The sequence below is a fragment of the Microtus oregoni genome, unplaced genomic scaffold (assembly GCF_018167655.1).
Source record: "Microtus oregoni isolate MIOR12 unplaced genomic scaffold, Mior012 000001F_ref0000356, whole genome shotgun sequence".
NCBI lineage: Eukaryota > Metazoa > Chordata > Mammalia > Rodentia > Cricetidae > Microtus > Microtus oregoni.
Window position 1 is genome coordinate 84,399,889 of NW_024543060.1, and position 14,359 is coordinate 84,414,247.

At 45.2% G+C, this 14,359-nt stretch overlaps 1 protein-coding gene across 1 annotated transcript in view; it reads left to right on the forward strand.

Annotated features, from left to right (window-relative positions):
• Positions 1-14,359, forward strand: part of Plxnc1 (plexin C1) — a 148,398-nt gene that overhangs the window by 69,970 nt on the left and 64,069 nt on the right. Inside the window, exons 6-9 of the mRNA XM_041673541.1 lie at positions 3,965-4,109; positions 8,150-8,237; positions 10,164-10,266; positions 10,383-10,478. Of these exons, the coding sequence (XP_041529475.1) occupies positions 3,965-4,109; positions 8,150-8,237; positions 10,164-10,266; positions 10,383-10,478 (432 nt within the window). The remainder of the gene's footprint in view (positions 1-3,964; positions 4,110-8,149; positions 8,238-10,163; positions 10,267-10,382; positions 10,479-14,359) is intronic.

Genomic DNA, 14,359 nt, shown 5'->3' on the forward strand with positions numbered 1-14,359 from the left:
AATTTACATAAAAATACCACATAAGATGAAAGCCTCACATAATTTCAAGGTATGATTATTTTCTTAGCACTGACGTATGTAATGACAAAGGAAAAATATTCATACAGTCGGTTTACTTTAAAAACAACCTTAGACTGGAGGTATTGTTCTTCAGTAGAGGGGTTGACTAACATGTGTAAGCCCCTGGCTTGAACCCCAACACTAGCAATAAATAAATAGATAAATACATACATAATGATACAAGAGGGAAAGATTTAATTAACGTGTATACCTCTGCAAAGAACTTTCCATAGCCAAAATCCCTCAAGATAAGATAATAAAGCTAGGGGGGAAAAAAGAGAAAACCATTAAGATACCAAAAAGCAAGTGGTCAAAAGCATATGTTCTCAGAGCAGATTAGGGAAAGTAGCTATGAATATGGAAATATGTTCAACCTCGCTAGTTATGAAATAAATACAAATTAAAGCGATAATAAGTTATGCTAACACCCAGTGTTGCTGATGCCAATTAGCACAACCTTTTTGGAAAGCAATTTGGCAGTACATTTCCAAAGTAATAAATATACTCAGTTCACTTAAATCACTAATTCCAGGCGTGGAATCCGAGGGAGCAACCTGAAAGAAGAAAACCCAAAGCGTAAGCCGCTCTGGCAGTGGCATTGATAGTGTTAGAAATCTGGTTTGGCATTATAATGAGAAAAGTTAAGTAAAATAGATAACTGTATGTCAGCATGATGGAGTGTTGTAGAACAGCGAGTTCTTCCGCCCGGTGTTGATGGCCATCTGATTGACATTGCCTCTGTCCCTGGCATCCCACCTGACCATTGTAGCATCCTTCCTTCTTGGTTCGGCTGTTTTTAGGAAAGAGTCATGAATTTAGCAAGGATGCTCATATTGGGTTGATGAAGCTCTCTGAGCTGCTTTTCTGTTCCTGTTGTAAAACACCATGGCCAAGACAACTAGAGGAGGAAGAGTTAATTTGGGCTTATGTCTCATTTGTGTCTAGCCCACATTGATCCTCTGACCTTCAGGGCCAACGTGATATCTCTTCTTGATGTCGTACAAGTGTCTTGAACTTAAGATAAACTCAAAAGTGAAATCTTGATCTCCCAGCCCTCCATTCCCTCAGCAAGTCCCACCTCAGCATGGAGTACCTCTGGGGCCTTCATCCGTCCATTTCCTCCCCAGAATCCTTACATTGATGCCTTTTCTTCCAATCCTGCTCATCGTGTCTCCAGAATGCTTCCTGAATCTATTTCTATTTCACTGTGCTACCATAGCCCAGGCTTCTGTCATCTCTTAAGGGTCTGTGAATGCCATGTGACCTCCAGTGTGAGTCTAGTGGGATGTCTGTCTGTCTGTTAGGATAAACTCTAGAGAGACGAGGACTGTAGCTGTTTAGCTTGCTAGTTGTTTTTTTTTTTTTGTTTGTTTTTTTGTTTTTTTGTGCCTTGTACAGCATTTGGCCATGTTAGGAGCTTGCTTATTTATAGAATAAATAAGCAGAATGGTTGCAGTTATGTAAAAATTATGCTTGCGAGAACTGGAAGGAAATGGGGAATAATTAAAGAGCTGATGAAAACAGGATTTAGATACCCATTTTTTGATACTCTTGTTGAACTGATCAAGTATTATCTGCACATACATAAGAAATCCATAGTTAGGCACCAGCGTGTGTGAGGTAGAGAGAATCGTGGGGTAAAGGAGTCGGCATGACTGAGAGTTCAGTCCCCTGTGAAGATGAGCTAGCAAGAACAGTTTGGAGTTCTTTCCTGTGGTGGTACATACCTGTTACTCCAGCTACTCAGAGGCTGTGGCAGGGGGATCACAGATGGCAGCCTGCTGGGTTGGTAATGTACATTAGTGGCAAAGGGTTCGCCTAGCATGTACAAGGAAAACCTTGGGTTCAACCTACAGCCTGAGAGATAGGTAGGAAATGTCTGCAAGAGATGCATAGACTTCAGGCCAGGTAACTCAGCCTGGAAGAGACTTCCTGGGTGTCCCAGGTCCTCGTTCTCCATCACAGGTGGCAGGGTCTCCTCTTCTTCCACTCCCAACCCATCTTCCTACCAGGTTCCCTCATATGCCCGACATCAGTGCATCTTCTAGCATTTAATTCCTTTAATTTCCTTTCTCAGTGGGAGAGATAGCTGCCTTGTTTCTTTAGACATACCATTTGGAGAAATTTGGTTTAGCACCTTGGAATTTCAAGGCTCTTTTTGCTGTTGTTGTTGCTCCTACAAACACACCACACCTTTGCACAGAGTGCAGACGCTCACAAAACCCTCTTCCTGTATATCTCTTCATTTATTTAACCACACAGTAAAACCATTGCTAATTTTAAAAGCAGATTGGGCTATTATCTGATAGCATTCATAGGAAGTAATTAAGAGGTGGCACGGGTATCTTAACCTCGGAAGATCAAGAAACACCCTGTTAAATAAACCACAGCCTACAGCCGCGCAGATGAAAATAAAATCCTGTGTTTGGGCGGGAATGTTTAGTGATGTAGAGATACATGCTTGTAAAATGTATGTACACATTTGCTATTCCAGTTAGATCCACAGTCACCTTAGCATCGTTTGGATAAGGAAATTGCTAATCTCCAAAGGATGAATCATGTCTAGGAATTCCTATGAAAATAAAGATAAATAAGGAGACATTTGCCTTACCAGATATTTAAAGTAGTAAAAACTTAGTGACGCTGGGGTAGAAATAGATCAATATAGATCAATAGATTTTCAAACAGTACACTTTAGGAAATCGATTCCAAACATGCTGTATCATATATTACAAAAAGGATATCTTAAGGGCTGCCGGAGAGACGGCTCAGCAGCTAAGAGCACTTGTTGCTCTTGCAGGTGATCCTGGTTTGGTTGCCAGCACACACTGGGCAGATCACAGCCGTGTGTAACTGCAGTTCCAGGGGATACTGCCTTCTTGCCTCCATAGGTACTGGGTACATACAGGCACATACACACATGTACAGGCAATACATTCAGACACCTAAAATCTAAAAAGTTTCCTCAAGTTATAGTCCTGGCTCAGTGGGAAAAGGAGAGGCTTTGTTGTTTAATAAATGGTTATGATATAGCTAATTAGCCATCTGCATAAAAATAAAATTTTACCTCATACTATATATACACACACAAATAAATTCCAGATGGGCTAAGGATGTAAGTTTAAAAAAAATAAATAAAACAGTAAAGATGGTGGAACAATTTAATCCTTGTCTGTGAGCTGGAGTGACCGAGGCATTTTATAGTCAAAACAAGAACTCCTCTACTTGATTACATAAAGAGATGTTGTATAAGGGCAAGAGCTTATACAAACAAAAATGAAAACAGACAGTAGATTATGAGAAAGTATGTGTCAGGAATAAGACAGATAAGGATTAGTATCTACACCATGTAGAGAGCTCTTAAAACTGATAAGAAAAACACACAGAGCAGAAATGTGGTCAAAAACTCAGAATATTCAATTCATACGAGAACAAGTCAAATAGCCAGTGAAATATCTCTCTCAATACACCAGCTCCCTGGAGAAGCCCTCCCTTCCAGGCTGTCTTAGGTGGGGGTTTATTGCTGGGAAGAGACACCATGGCCGTGGCAACTCTTCTAAAGGAAAACATTTAAGTGGGGACTGGCTTACATTATCATGGAGGGAGGGAGGCCTGCAGCGGGCAGGCAGACACGGTGCTGAGAAGGAGCTGAGAGTTCTCCATCTTGATCCACAGGATGAGACCTTAAAGCTCACCCCCTAGTGATGCACTTCCTTCAACATAGCCACACCTTCTCCAACAATGCCACACCTCCTAATAGTGCCAGTCTCTGGGAGCCTATGGGGCCATTTTCACTGAAACCACCACACAGGTCTAAGAGTGATTTCCCATAAGTCTCTGGGGGGGGGGATATCAGGGATATAAACCAACCACATGATACGTGTTTCCCCACCCCCCTGCACAGACCACAGTGACCATTGTGGGAAGCGTCTCTGCAAGACACTCGGAGTGCGTGGTGAAGAACGCGGACACGGGCAAGCTGCTCTGCCAGGGGAGAAGCCAGATGAACCGGACCTGTGCCTGCAACATCCCGAGCAGACCCAGCTACAGTAGGTGGACGCCTCTGGGCATTGTTACAAAGTCAAGAAGCAAGAGCTTCTGTGTTCAGTTCCTGGGGATCAGCATAGCTCCCCTGTCTTCGCTCTTCCTCTCCCTCTGGTTCCCACCTGGGTCTTCAGTACTGCTCCATGTCCTGTGTGGACCCCAGCACCCCACTCTCAGATATGGCTTGGGGAGAGCTAAAAACATTGGCTAGGAGAGCCTAGAAAAGCTGGACACCACTAGGCTGATTCTATCCATTCAGAGTTCAGAGGAGCAGGAAGTGCCTTGGCTGGGCTGAGAAAAACGTAAGTTCAATGTATTCATTCAATCAATCATTTATTCATTCATAAGGAAGTAAGAGTGCCTGTGTACTAAGTGTTGTGCTAGGCCCCAGGAGAATGGAGATGAAAACACATTAAGGTAACCCTTGCTCAGAATCCTTATAACCTGTCAGGGTTAAACTGTAGTGTATAAATGTTGGCATGCAATGTAGTGTATAAATGTAGGAATATAATGCGATATATGGATGCTGGGAGCCCGTAGCCCTGAAGGCACACAGGGTGAGCAAGGATCTCTGTCCAGGGTAAGCATTATCAATCTTAGAAAAATGAAGGGTGGGAGAAAAGGCTTTGATTCAAAAAACCGCAAAAGGATCTATATGAGTAAGGCGAGCGGGTGGGGTCGGGGCAGGGGTAACTGGACGGTAGGGGAGATGAAGGACCATAGAAAGCTATGTGAGCCCCGGGCTCTGTCCTGGGAGCGATTAGGGAATGCTGAGCGGTTGAGCTGCAAGTTGCGTAGTCAGGTTCATTAACAGAAAGACACAATTGTGGGTCGTCAATCCCTCCCACTGGAATAGAAGCAAGCCCTGTGGGGCAGGGGTCTTTAAAAATGCTTTGAGAAGTTCTCTGCTGTGCTGAGAACTGGGTCTGGCCCGAAGTTTTAGTAGTGGATGGACAGATGGATGGCAATGCATGGAGGAGGGGGGATGGAAACGAGGGACCGAAATACTTAGTTCCCAAGGAGCAACTAGTAGAAAAGTCATCACAGTGGTCCAGATAAGAGAGATTGAGGGCTGGAGTTAGAGACAGATGGGTGTGAAGAGATCCAGGGATGTCCAGGATGCTCAAAAGAGTCTGTTAAGATGGAAAAGACTTGAAAGAGTTTAAGTGATGGTGTAGGTCTCCGGGAATGTATGGTGTGACCATGCTGGAGCCAGGTGAGTTGTTGTGGGCAATAGAGTGAATATTGGGTGATGTACAAGCAAATGGAACTCACTGCTTAGCTCCAGAGGCTCGGGGATCCCCAGGCAAGAGTGCCAGAAGATTCAGTGCATAGTGAAGGCTCACACACAGCTTCAGAGAGGATGCTCCAACCCTCTCTTATCAGGACACCAATCCCATTCATGAGGATGAAGCTGTCATGATTAACTACCCCAAAAGGCTCCACTTTGCAATATTATCAAATTGATTATTAAACTCCAAAATAAAAAATTAGAGGGCATACCAAACACTGAGACCACAGTATTCAACTTACCCTTTACCCCTCAAGAAGGAATTTGATGTATAAAGCCAGAGACGTGAGCTAAACATAGTCCTTTGTAGCCATTGGGTCTGAATGCTTAAAAAGCCCATCAATTTTCTGCCTTGTCACCACGGGACCGATTTTTTAAATGCACTTCTGGTTAAACTGGACCATTAAAGATGCAAATCTTGCTCACCTATAAAATGTGACTTTAAAGTGTCTGAGACTACCTTATAAAGTTAACCGGTGGCACTATGACCTCCAACAGCTGCTCTCCCTTCCCTCCCCTCGGCTGAATGGAACAAGTTCAGTTGTCTGCATTTCATGCTCAGCTGTCTAAAGTCATTGACGAAACTTAGTTCATGGGCTGTGTGTGTGTGTGTGTGTGTGTGTGTGTGTGTGTGTGTGTGTGTGTGTTGAGATGATCCCACAATGTAGCAAATTCTCCCAACTCAGCCTCCTGAGTGCTAGAATTAATTATATATATGAGTCATCATATTGAACCTCACAGCCTTACCTCTACTATCAAGTCCTGTTTCCCATATACTCTGAAACATTGGGGAAAGGTCCCGTTCCTCCCAGACAGCCTCCTCGGTCTAATCTGGCCTTCCCCGTCATTCGCTGGTTCTCCACAGGCACCCCTATCTTGCACCTAAATGCTACACAGGGCTCAAACAACTCCCATGATGTTCCCTTGATTTCTGTGTCTTCTTCACCTTGGCTATTTTACGTCTTCTAGGAGAACTGTAAGTGCTTCCAAAGGAGACATCGTGAATATTCATTTCCCTGTGAAATTTCCAACACACTGTGCACGGTTGGTGCTCTGTTAAGGTTGCCTTCTGCAAGCGTCCTCCCTGGGCACTTGTCAATTCTATGGAAATGTATTTTCCCTGGGAGTCCCTCGGTGCTAAATGGCCATGTGTTCGTTTCCATAACATGCATCAAGTGTCTGTTCAGGTGCTCCAGCCAAGAGGTCATGTCAGCCCTCCAGACCTCCTTGTCTTGAGAACAAAAGATTATCATTTCACGTAAGCCCCACTTGACGTGAGCAGAATGTGGTATGGAATTCTAGCCATCGGAGTGAGTCTTCATGAAGGAGAGCAGCATCTCCATAAAGAATCCTTAGACTTTGGGTGTTAACAGAGGTTTCTCTCCCACCAGGTCCCACAGTCAGTCGTTCAGTCCCAAAGAAATACACAGAGCTCTACATTAATCATAAACTGGATGGGCTATTAGCTCAGGCTTCTTATTAATTAATTCTTACATCTTAACTCATAATTCTTGTCTGTGTTAGCCACGTGACTTGGCACCTTTCATCAGCGAGGCGTTCTCATCTTGCTTCCTCTGCGTCTGGGTGATGACTGCAGACTGAGCTTTCCTCTTCCCAGAATTCTCCTGTTCTCGTCGCCTCACCTCTACTTCCTGCCTGGCTACTGGCTAATCAGCGTTTTATTAAAAATAATACAAGTGACAGGATAAAAGACCATTATCCCACAGCATTTGGGAATGGTGCAATAATAAAGCTTCAGGAAGGAACTTAGGGATATCCACAAAATCAGGTCACAATGTCAAGACTTCCATTTAATAAGCCCAGTGGTCCATGAATTCTTATAAGGAAGAAGATATTAATTCCTCCATTGGACATAAGAGGACTTGAAGGGTGTTGCTATGGATCCTGTACTCAAGCAATGGACTATGTGTTCATCATGTCGGCAGGGGCATTACCATATACAGGTTCTGAAACCCAACCCAACTCAGTTCTGCTGAGTCATGGTGCCTTGGAGTGTAGCCCTGGTATTGCTATAGCCCTAAAGTTCTTGTGGTTCTCATCAATGGCTGGGTTTGAGTATCAGTGCCTCAGATCCAGCAGGGAGGTTTAAGGAGACACTGAAAGCAGCATTTCTCTACTGCTGACTTCGCATAGGTTTTACCCTCATTCTTTTGGAGTTTTCCAACCAACGGATAAGGTTTTCAAAAGCCAACAGCAACAAGAAACAAAACACCTTCATTTGACAACAACTGCCTCCGAGGAGATGACTGTGTCTCACCCCAGGGTGCCACTCTTAGGGTTTGTTAGGTAAATACTTACAGGGCATGGCTCTTTCTGAAGGTGCAGGGTTTTCTTTTCCAACATGCTGGCATTCATATTCTAGGCACTTCTTGCTCGGTGACTTGTTTTATTCTCACGCCTTGGCCAATTACAAGCTGAGGTAGTGATCCCAGCGAGAGCATGGGATGTAAATGGGCTGTAAAATGGCTTTTCCTGGTGATTATCTGTGGGTGCCTTGGAGCTAGAATTGGGCTCAGTCTGTTTGGAGGCTTGTGCTGTGCACTGTGACTGCCTGGCATGAATGGCCCACGGGGAAGGAGCCACATACCGACTCAAGTGTTGGCGAACAGCTGGCACACCCGAGCCCTCTGTGTTGAGAAGGCGAGAATATTTCTTTCTTATTTTGCATTTCCAGCTATGCTGACTATGGCGGCAACCCACCGTGAATGATTCCTTTTCCTTCCTTTTCTCCAGATGTCTTTGTTGTCAACGCAACCTTCTCCTTCCCATCTTGGAACTTATCAGAAAGATTCAACTTCACCGACTGCACGACATTAAAAGAGTAAGACTGGCTTTGAAATTTAACTGTTCTCGTTGCTTTGAATTTATTTGGTTTACCCCTCAATTTCCTAAAGAACTCTTTGGCAAGCTAGAACTTTCCAAAGTGCCTTTTGGAGCATGGCCTAACGGGAGCTAGGAGAGTCGCTGAGGTAATAAAGCTGTGCTCGCTCGTTCAAGCCCTAACAAGAAAACTGGAGCAGCTGAGGAGAGCGCATGCGCCTAGGTGTCTCTATCAACAGGGAAAGGTATTCTCCCCAGACCCAGAGGACCTGGGAAGGAAGGAGTACCACTAAACTCTCCTCCCAAAGTGCAAACAATCTTGGAAGTTTGGCCAGGGCAGCATGAAGACAAGTGAATAAGACAAGTTGAAGTTTCCCCTCACCAAAACGACATAATCCTTTTCCTCTTTCTGTGGTGCTAGGGAATTGAACTCCGGGCTTTGGGCATGCTAAGCGAGCGTTTTACCACTCAGCTATCCCAGCCTGGTGTCTTCTGTTTATTACCATTGGCCCCTTTCAACTGTGAACCCTTTGAGTTTGAACTCCTGCTCCCTCCTGGCTCCTAAAGCAGAGAGGAGGCTGAGGAAACAGACCTTTGAGAGGCTCCCCCTCTGAAGCTGACATGGAAGGAAGACATTAGTAATGGGCTGTTATGTCGGAGGTCTGTTTCTCATTCTGAGGTCTGATTGGCCAACAGCACGAAAGAGTTTTCAGCCTGACCTGGAAGTGACTATAGGGGAAGTGAATTCAGACTGTTAGGTCATCTTTACCAAAGAAGGGCATTGAAAGGTGACCACACAAGTTGGAGGTCAGTGATGTCTGAGAAACGAATTTAGGAGAGAAAAATAGAAAACTTGCTATTGAGAGCCTCCAGTCCAGTGAACAGGAAAAGAGGAAGGAATAGATCTTAGGGGCGTAAGGAGAGTTGAACGATGCCTTTCTGGAGAACCCCTACTTTAGAGCCCAGGTAGAAGGAAATGACTTAGCCCAGGTCCCACGGCTAGGTAAGTAAGAGTCAGGACTCAGTTCTCTCTTCAAGGGAGCTGCTTGCTCTTTGGAAGCCGGCCTGGGGCCGAGGCTCCCACCTGAAGGGAGAGCCATTTTCTGCTGCCGGAAACGACTTTCTGCAGGTTAGGGTTCTGAGAGAACCCTCCAGCGTATCTGAATCCCAGCCTGGGTGCCTTCCGCTGTGTGGTCGCCGCATCGCCAACAGCTGTGGCTGTGTTCTGCTCGGGCATCCCTTGGACAGCTTTCCAGACCAGCCCCCCATTTCCCCTCTATTTCTACCACCTCCTCCTCAATTCTGATCATACTTACGCACGTTTTTCGAGCCATCCACAGTTTCCCGTGCACAATGGCTCATTTGATTAGTAGACACAATTCTTCCTTCATCTGATTGTAAAGCAAATAGTGGCACCCACCCCCCCCCTCTGACTGCCAGGTAATGCTTTGTGTCTCACATCATGTAGCTGGCAGCTGAGCTGCTCCACAGGGTGAGGGCTTACTGATCTGCTGAGTGGCGGTGGCAGGGAGGGAGGAAAGATCCGTCTTTAGGTAGGGCTTACCTGAAGGTGGACCAATAACAGCCATATTCGGAAGCAGATTCAGTGGGTTCCTGTTATCAACAGACCTGCAGGTGACCCCAGCTGCAGATCTCCATGGCAACACCTCTGTAAGTGTGATGACAGTCCGTCAACTCACAGGGCTTCCCAGAGAAGGGCACAAAGCCTGACTCTCTGCCCCAACCTCAAAGGACCGCCCCTTCTCCCTCTGTCCATCCTGGGCTATTCGAAGATTTTATTAACGGTAGTAGTAGTGTTTCTATTCTTTTATGTTCTTAACATGTAGCACCCCAGAGGGGAAATCTAGAAGATGAATAATCCCCTAGAAAAAAAATAAAGAATTAACTTGGTTTTCCATGTTGCCAGATGCCCAGCATGTATCGGAACTGGCTGTGCTTGGTGTAAACGTGACGGAAAATGCATCCACCCCTTCGCATCCTGCGACCCTTCAGATTATGAGAGGAATCAGGTAAAGTGACGTTCGAGCTATTACGAGGTCTTTCAGAAGCAGGTGCCAGTGCGCACCCAGCCCCACCCCTTCCTGTGCGTCTCGCTCTGATGCTGAAGGGATGTTCTCCAATGCAGGAGCTCTGCCACGTCACTGTGGAGAAACCACCCAAGGCCCCGGGAGGAGGAAGAGTCAAGGAGATTAAGAGTAACAGAACCGACCAGTCTTCCCAGGTCAGCCTCGACTTTTGTGTTTATAGTGGGGGAAAAGAAAATCCCCTTTGATTTTGATGATAACTACTACTTTGGGTTTATATATATATATATCCCCATTTTACTTACAACCCAGATTCCTTCCACAACCTTTTTTTTTTTTGAAGGGGTTCATTTTTAACCAAGTTTCACATAATTGGCTCAATACATCAAAGACTTCACACACACATAAAAGAAATTAAAACTTTGTAACTATGAGAAATGATGCTGTTCCGGTAGAAGCAGGATTGCAAAGGTGACTTTGTGGCTCACTGGGGGAAAGTATAGCTCACAGCTGAGGCAGCCTCAGTCCAAACAAGACATTACGGTTAGACTTGCGACTGGGGCTGTGAGTGAGGACGGGATCTAGGCAAAACATGCGCACTGGCCTGGCTTGGCTTTCCTTCACTTTGTAGAGCTGATGGAACCCGTCGTCAGTAATGCCAAGATAGGGCGGCTGCAGAATGTGTCTGAGAGAGACACTCTTTTCAAAAGTACTGGGGATTTTTTTTCCTATGCAAATTTCCTGAAATCTCCTTTTGCTTTCTTCCTAGTTCCAGTTAATCACCCAGCTCAATGTATCTCTCGTGTGTGACAAGAAAGGCTGTGAGCGTGTGAATAGTTGTGAGCAGGACGCAGGTGACTGTTGAGGACACAGCTCAGGGCTGGCTTCCTTCAGCTGACAGAAGTTCATTAAGTGTTTACCTGTGGACACACACACACACACAAAGCAGACAAGTTCTCTCTCTTACTCTCATTGGAGTCTGTCAGAAACAGACAAATTAAGAACAGCGTTGGAAGACATTCAGAAGGCCCAGCTTTCCATTTTGTGCCTAATCAGTGGCCCCGACGTAGCCATTTGCAGCTATTAAGGTCAAGTGTCAATACAAATAAATAGCACCTTTTTAATCGCTACTGAAAAGTTGGTAGTAACTTTGGGTGAATTAAGTAACGGGCGGGAGGGCCTGTGAATCCAAATGGATTATGCAGTTAATTAAGGCTTTAGAGAAGCTTGGCGTGCCAATACCTCTGGCCTGTGAGTCTCTGAGGCTTAATTAGGTGATGGGCTGCCTCTCTGTCCTCAGTAGTTTGTAAAACCAAGTCACAAGTGACAGGAGCTCGGATGGCAGACATAGAAGCTTTCTTGTCTTTTAATTACACTCGGTGGTGGTCCTTCTCAGTTTTGGTAAACTACACGGAACATCAAATTTACTGTCTTGGCCATTTTGAGTGTGCCTTTCTGTGGTGGAAGTTGGCCCTCACTTTTCTGGTGCACCCTATCACCAGAATCCTTTACATCCTGCCGAACTGAAACTCAACACTCATTCAATAACTCTTCCTCCTCCCCCTCCTCCCTCCCCCTCCCCCCTCCCCAGGCTCCTGGACCTTCTAGTCTACCTTCTATCTGTGAGACGTAACTTATTGTGGGCCCCTCATGGAAGTGGATTCAAGCAGTTTCTCTCTTGTAACTGGCCTGCCTCACCTCTCATTGTGCCCTCAAGGCTCAGCCATGTTGTCACATGGATCGGACTTTCTTTCCTTTCTAAGGGTGAATAAAATTCTTGTATATGTATATGACATTTTATTTATACGTTCTTTCACCCACGGGCTCTTGGTTTGCTTCCCCAACTCAGGAAATCTGGCCCAGAAGGTTGGAGGCATAGGTGTATGACTGCCTCTTTCGAGTCACCGTGTGTTTCTTTCTTTTGTTCAGCAGCAAAAGTTAAGACTCCTGGGTCATGCTGTAATTCTTTTTACATTTTTTTTTTCTTCTGCAGAACAACCATGCTGTTTTCCACGGTAGTTTCACTAGCTGAAGGGTCCACTAATAGCACTCAGGGGTTTCTGTTTCTCAAGGCCTCCCCAACACTTACCTTTTTTGTTGTGTTTGGTCATTACCAAACTCGCAGATGTGTGAGGTGTGATTTGAGTGACTTTGGCTTTCTTCTTCTTGCGATCTGTGACACCTACACCTTTTCCCTTTGCTTGCTTGCTAGCTGGTGTCCCCTTCTACTGAACCCTTCCCCCTTCTCCATGGTTTTGAACCATTAACTTATTCTTTATCCATTGGCTATAAGAAGTATTTCCTGGGTTTTAGCCCTGTATCAAATATAAGTATGTCATTAAAAATACTTCTCTCAGCTCCGTTTAGAACATCTGTGGGGTATGTGCAAACACGTGTGTTGCTGGATCTCATACCCAGGGGCTCACACGTTACTAGTGAAACACTCTACATTAAGTTACATTGCTGGCCTCATTGTATTCTTTGATACATAGAATTTTTAATTTCACTGAAGTCCAAATGGTCTATTTTTTTTTCTTTTTTTTTTGTTTCTTGTGCTTTGGGGGTCAGGCACAAGAATCACTGCAAAACCAATGTGATGATCCCTTTCAAACATCAGATTTTCTTCTTAGAGTTTTAACTCACTTGTGCATACCTTGGCCAGTTCGTGAGTCATCTTTGTCTGTGTAGTCAGGTGAGGTCCAGTCATCCTTCTGTGTCTGGATACTCAATTTTCCCAGCACCATTTCTTGAGCACCCTTTGCCTGGTCCAGTGATTATAACATTCCCGCTGACCATCATTTGGGCTTGCATGGGAGGCTTTACTTCTGCGGGTTCTTTCCAGGCCCATGGCCCTGTGTGTCTGTCTTCTTCTTAGTACCACATTGTCTGAATCTTACAATTTTTCACTCTGTTTTGAAATCAGGAAGTATGAACTTTCTAAGGTCTTTCTTGGTTTTAAAATTTGCTTTATAAGAAAACAGTTCAGAAAGTAGAAAAAGACAAGATCTCCTGAGTAAATTGGGAGCATGGGGACCTTGGGAGAGGGCTGAAGGGGGAGGGGAGAGGCAGGAAGGGGAGCAGAGAAAAATGTAGAGCCCAATAAAAATAAAAAAAAAGGAGAAAAGAAAACAATGCGCGAAACTTCAACTCAGTTTCCTCTGATAGTACCACCTGGCAAAACATAGCTGAAGATCTCAGCCCTGCCAATGATGCCAGAGGTCAAGGGGTAGAAGGCATATTGCCACAGGACTTCAGGCTGCCCTTCCATAGCCCCGTCTGCTGCCTCCTCCCTCCCGCCCACCAGCTCTGGTGCACAACCAACATCTCTATAGTCTTGTCATTTCAAGAATTTTATGTAAATAGGATCATCTAGATGTACCCTTTGGAAGATTAGTTTCTGAAATTACATTTATCTTTATGGACGCATAAAAACATAAAGAGTGTCCGTATTAATGGAGTACCACGTGACGCGATTACCTGGAGATTCAGCAGAGCACTTGTGTGTATCAAGAACGCTGCAGAGCAGTGGAGGCAGCGGCCTTTGTAAATGTCTTGAAGAGGGGAGGATGATGTAGCTGTCGCATCTTGACTTCCTGTACGGTACCTTCCTGTGCCTTCTAAACTGGGAAGCTGTGGTTTTAAAAGTAGGGACACCAAGAGAGATGGGCGAGTCTGAAAATAAACCGGGGCCAGGCTTGCCTTGGGTGCTTCTCTTTGGGCTGCGCTTCTACGTTTGGAGAAAGATATTTTATTGATACTGAAACATTACTTTAAATAGGTGACGCAGACAGGATCTCGGGTTTGGCTGGTAGGGAACGGTGCGCCGCGCCGCTTGGCACTGGAGAGCCTTCCTGTGCTCTGTGGAACACTGCTGTCTTTCATTATCACGAGAATGTGAAACTTTCTGGTGTGCCCTGTTGGTTCCCATGTCCGCTTCATGTGGTGGATCCAATGGTTCAAGCAGAGCAGCCAGTGAGCTTTTCTTGAATGCATCTGTGCACATCGCCCAGGCATCAAATGCTTCCTGCTGGTCGGGCACTGGGAAGGGAGCAGGTGCCATCTGAGGCTGAGCTGGAGT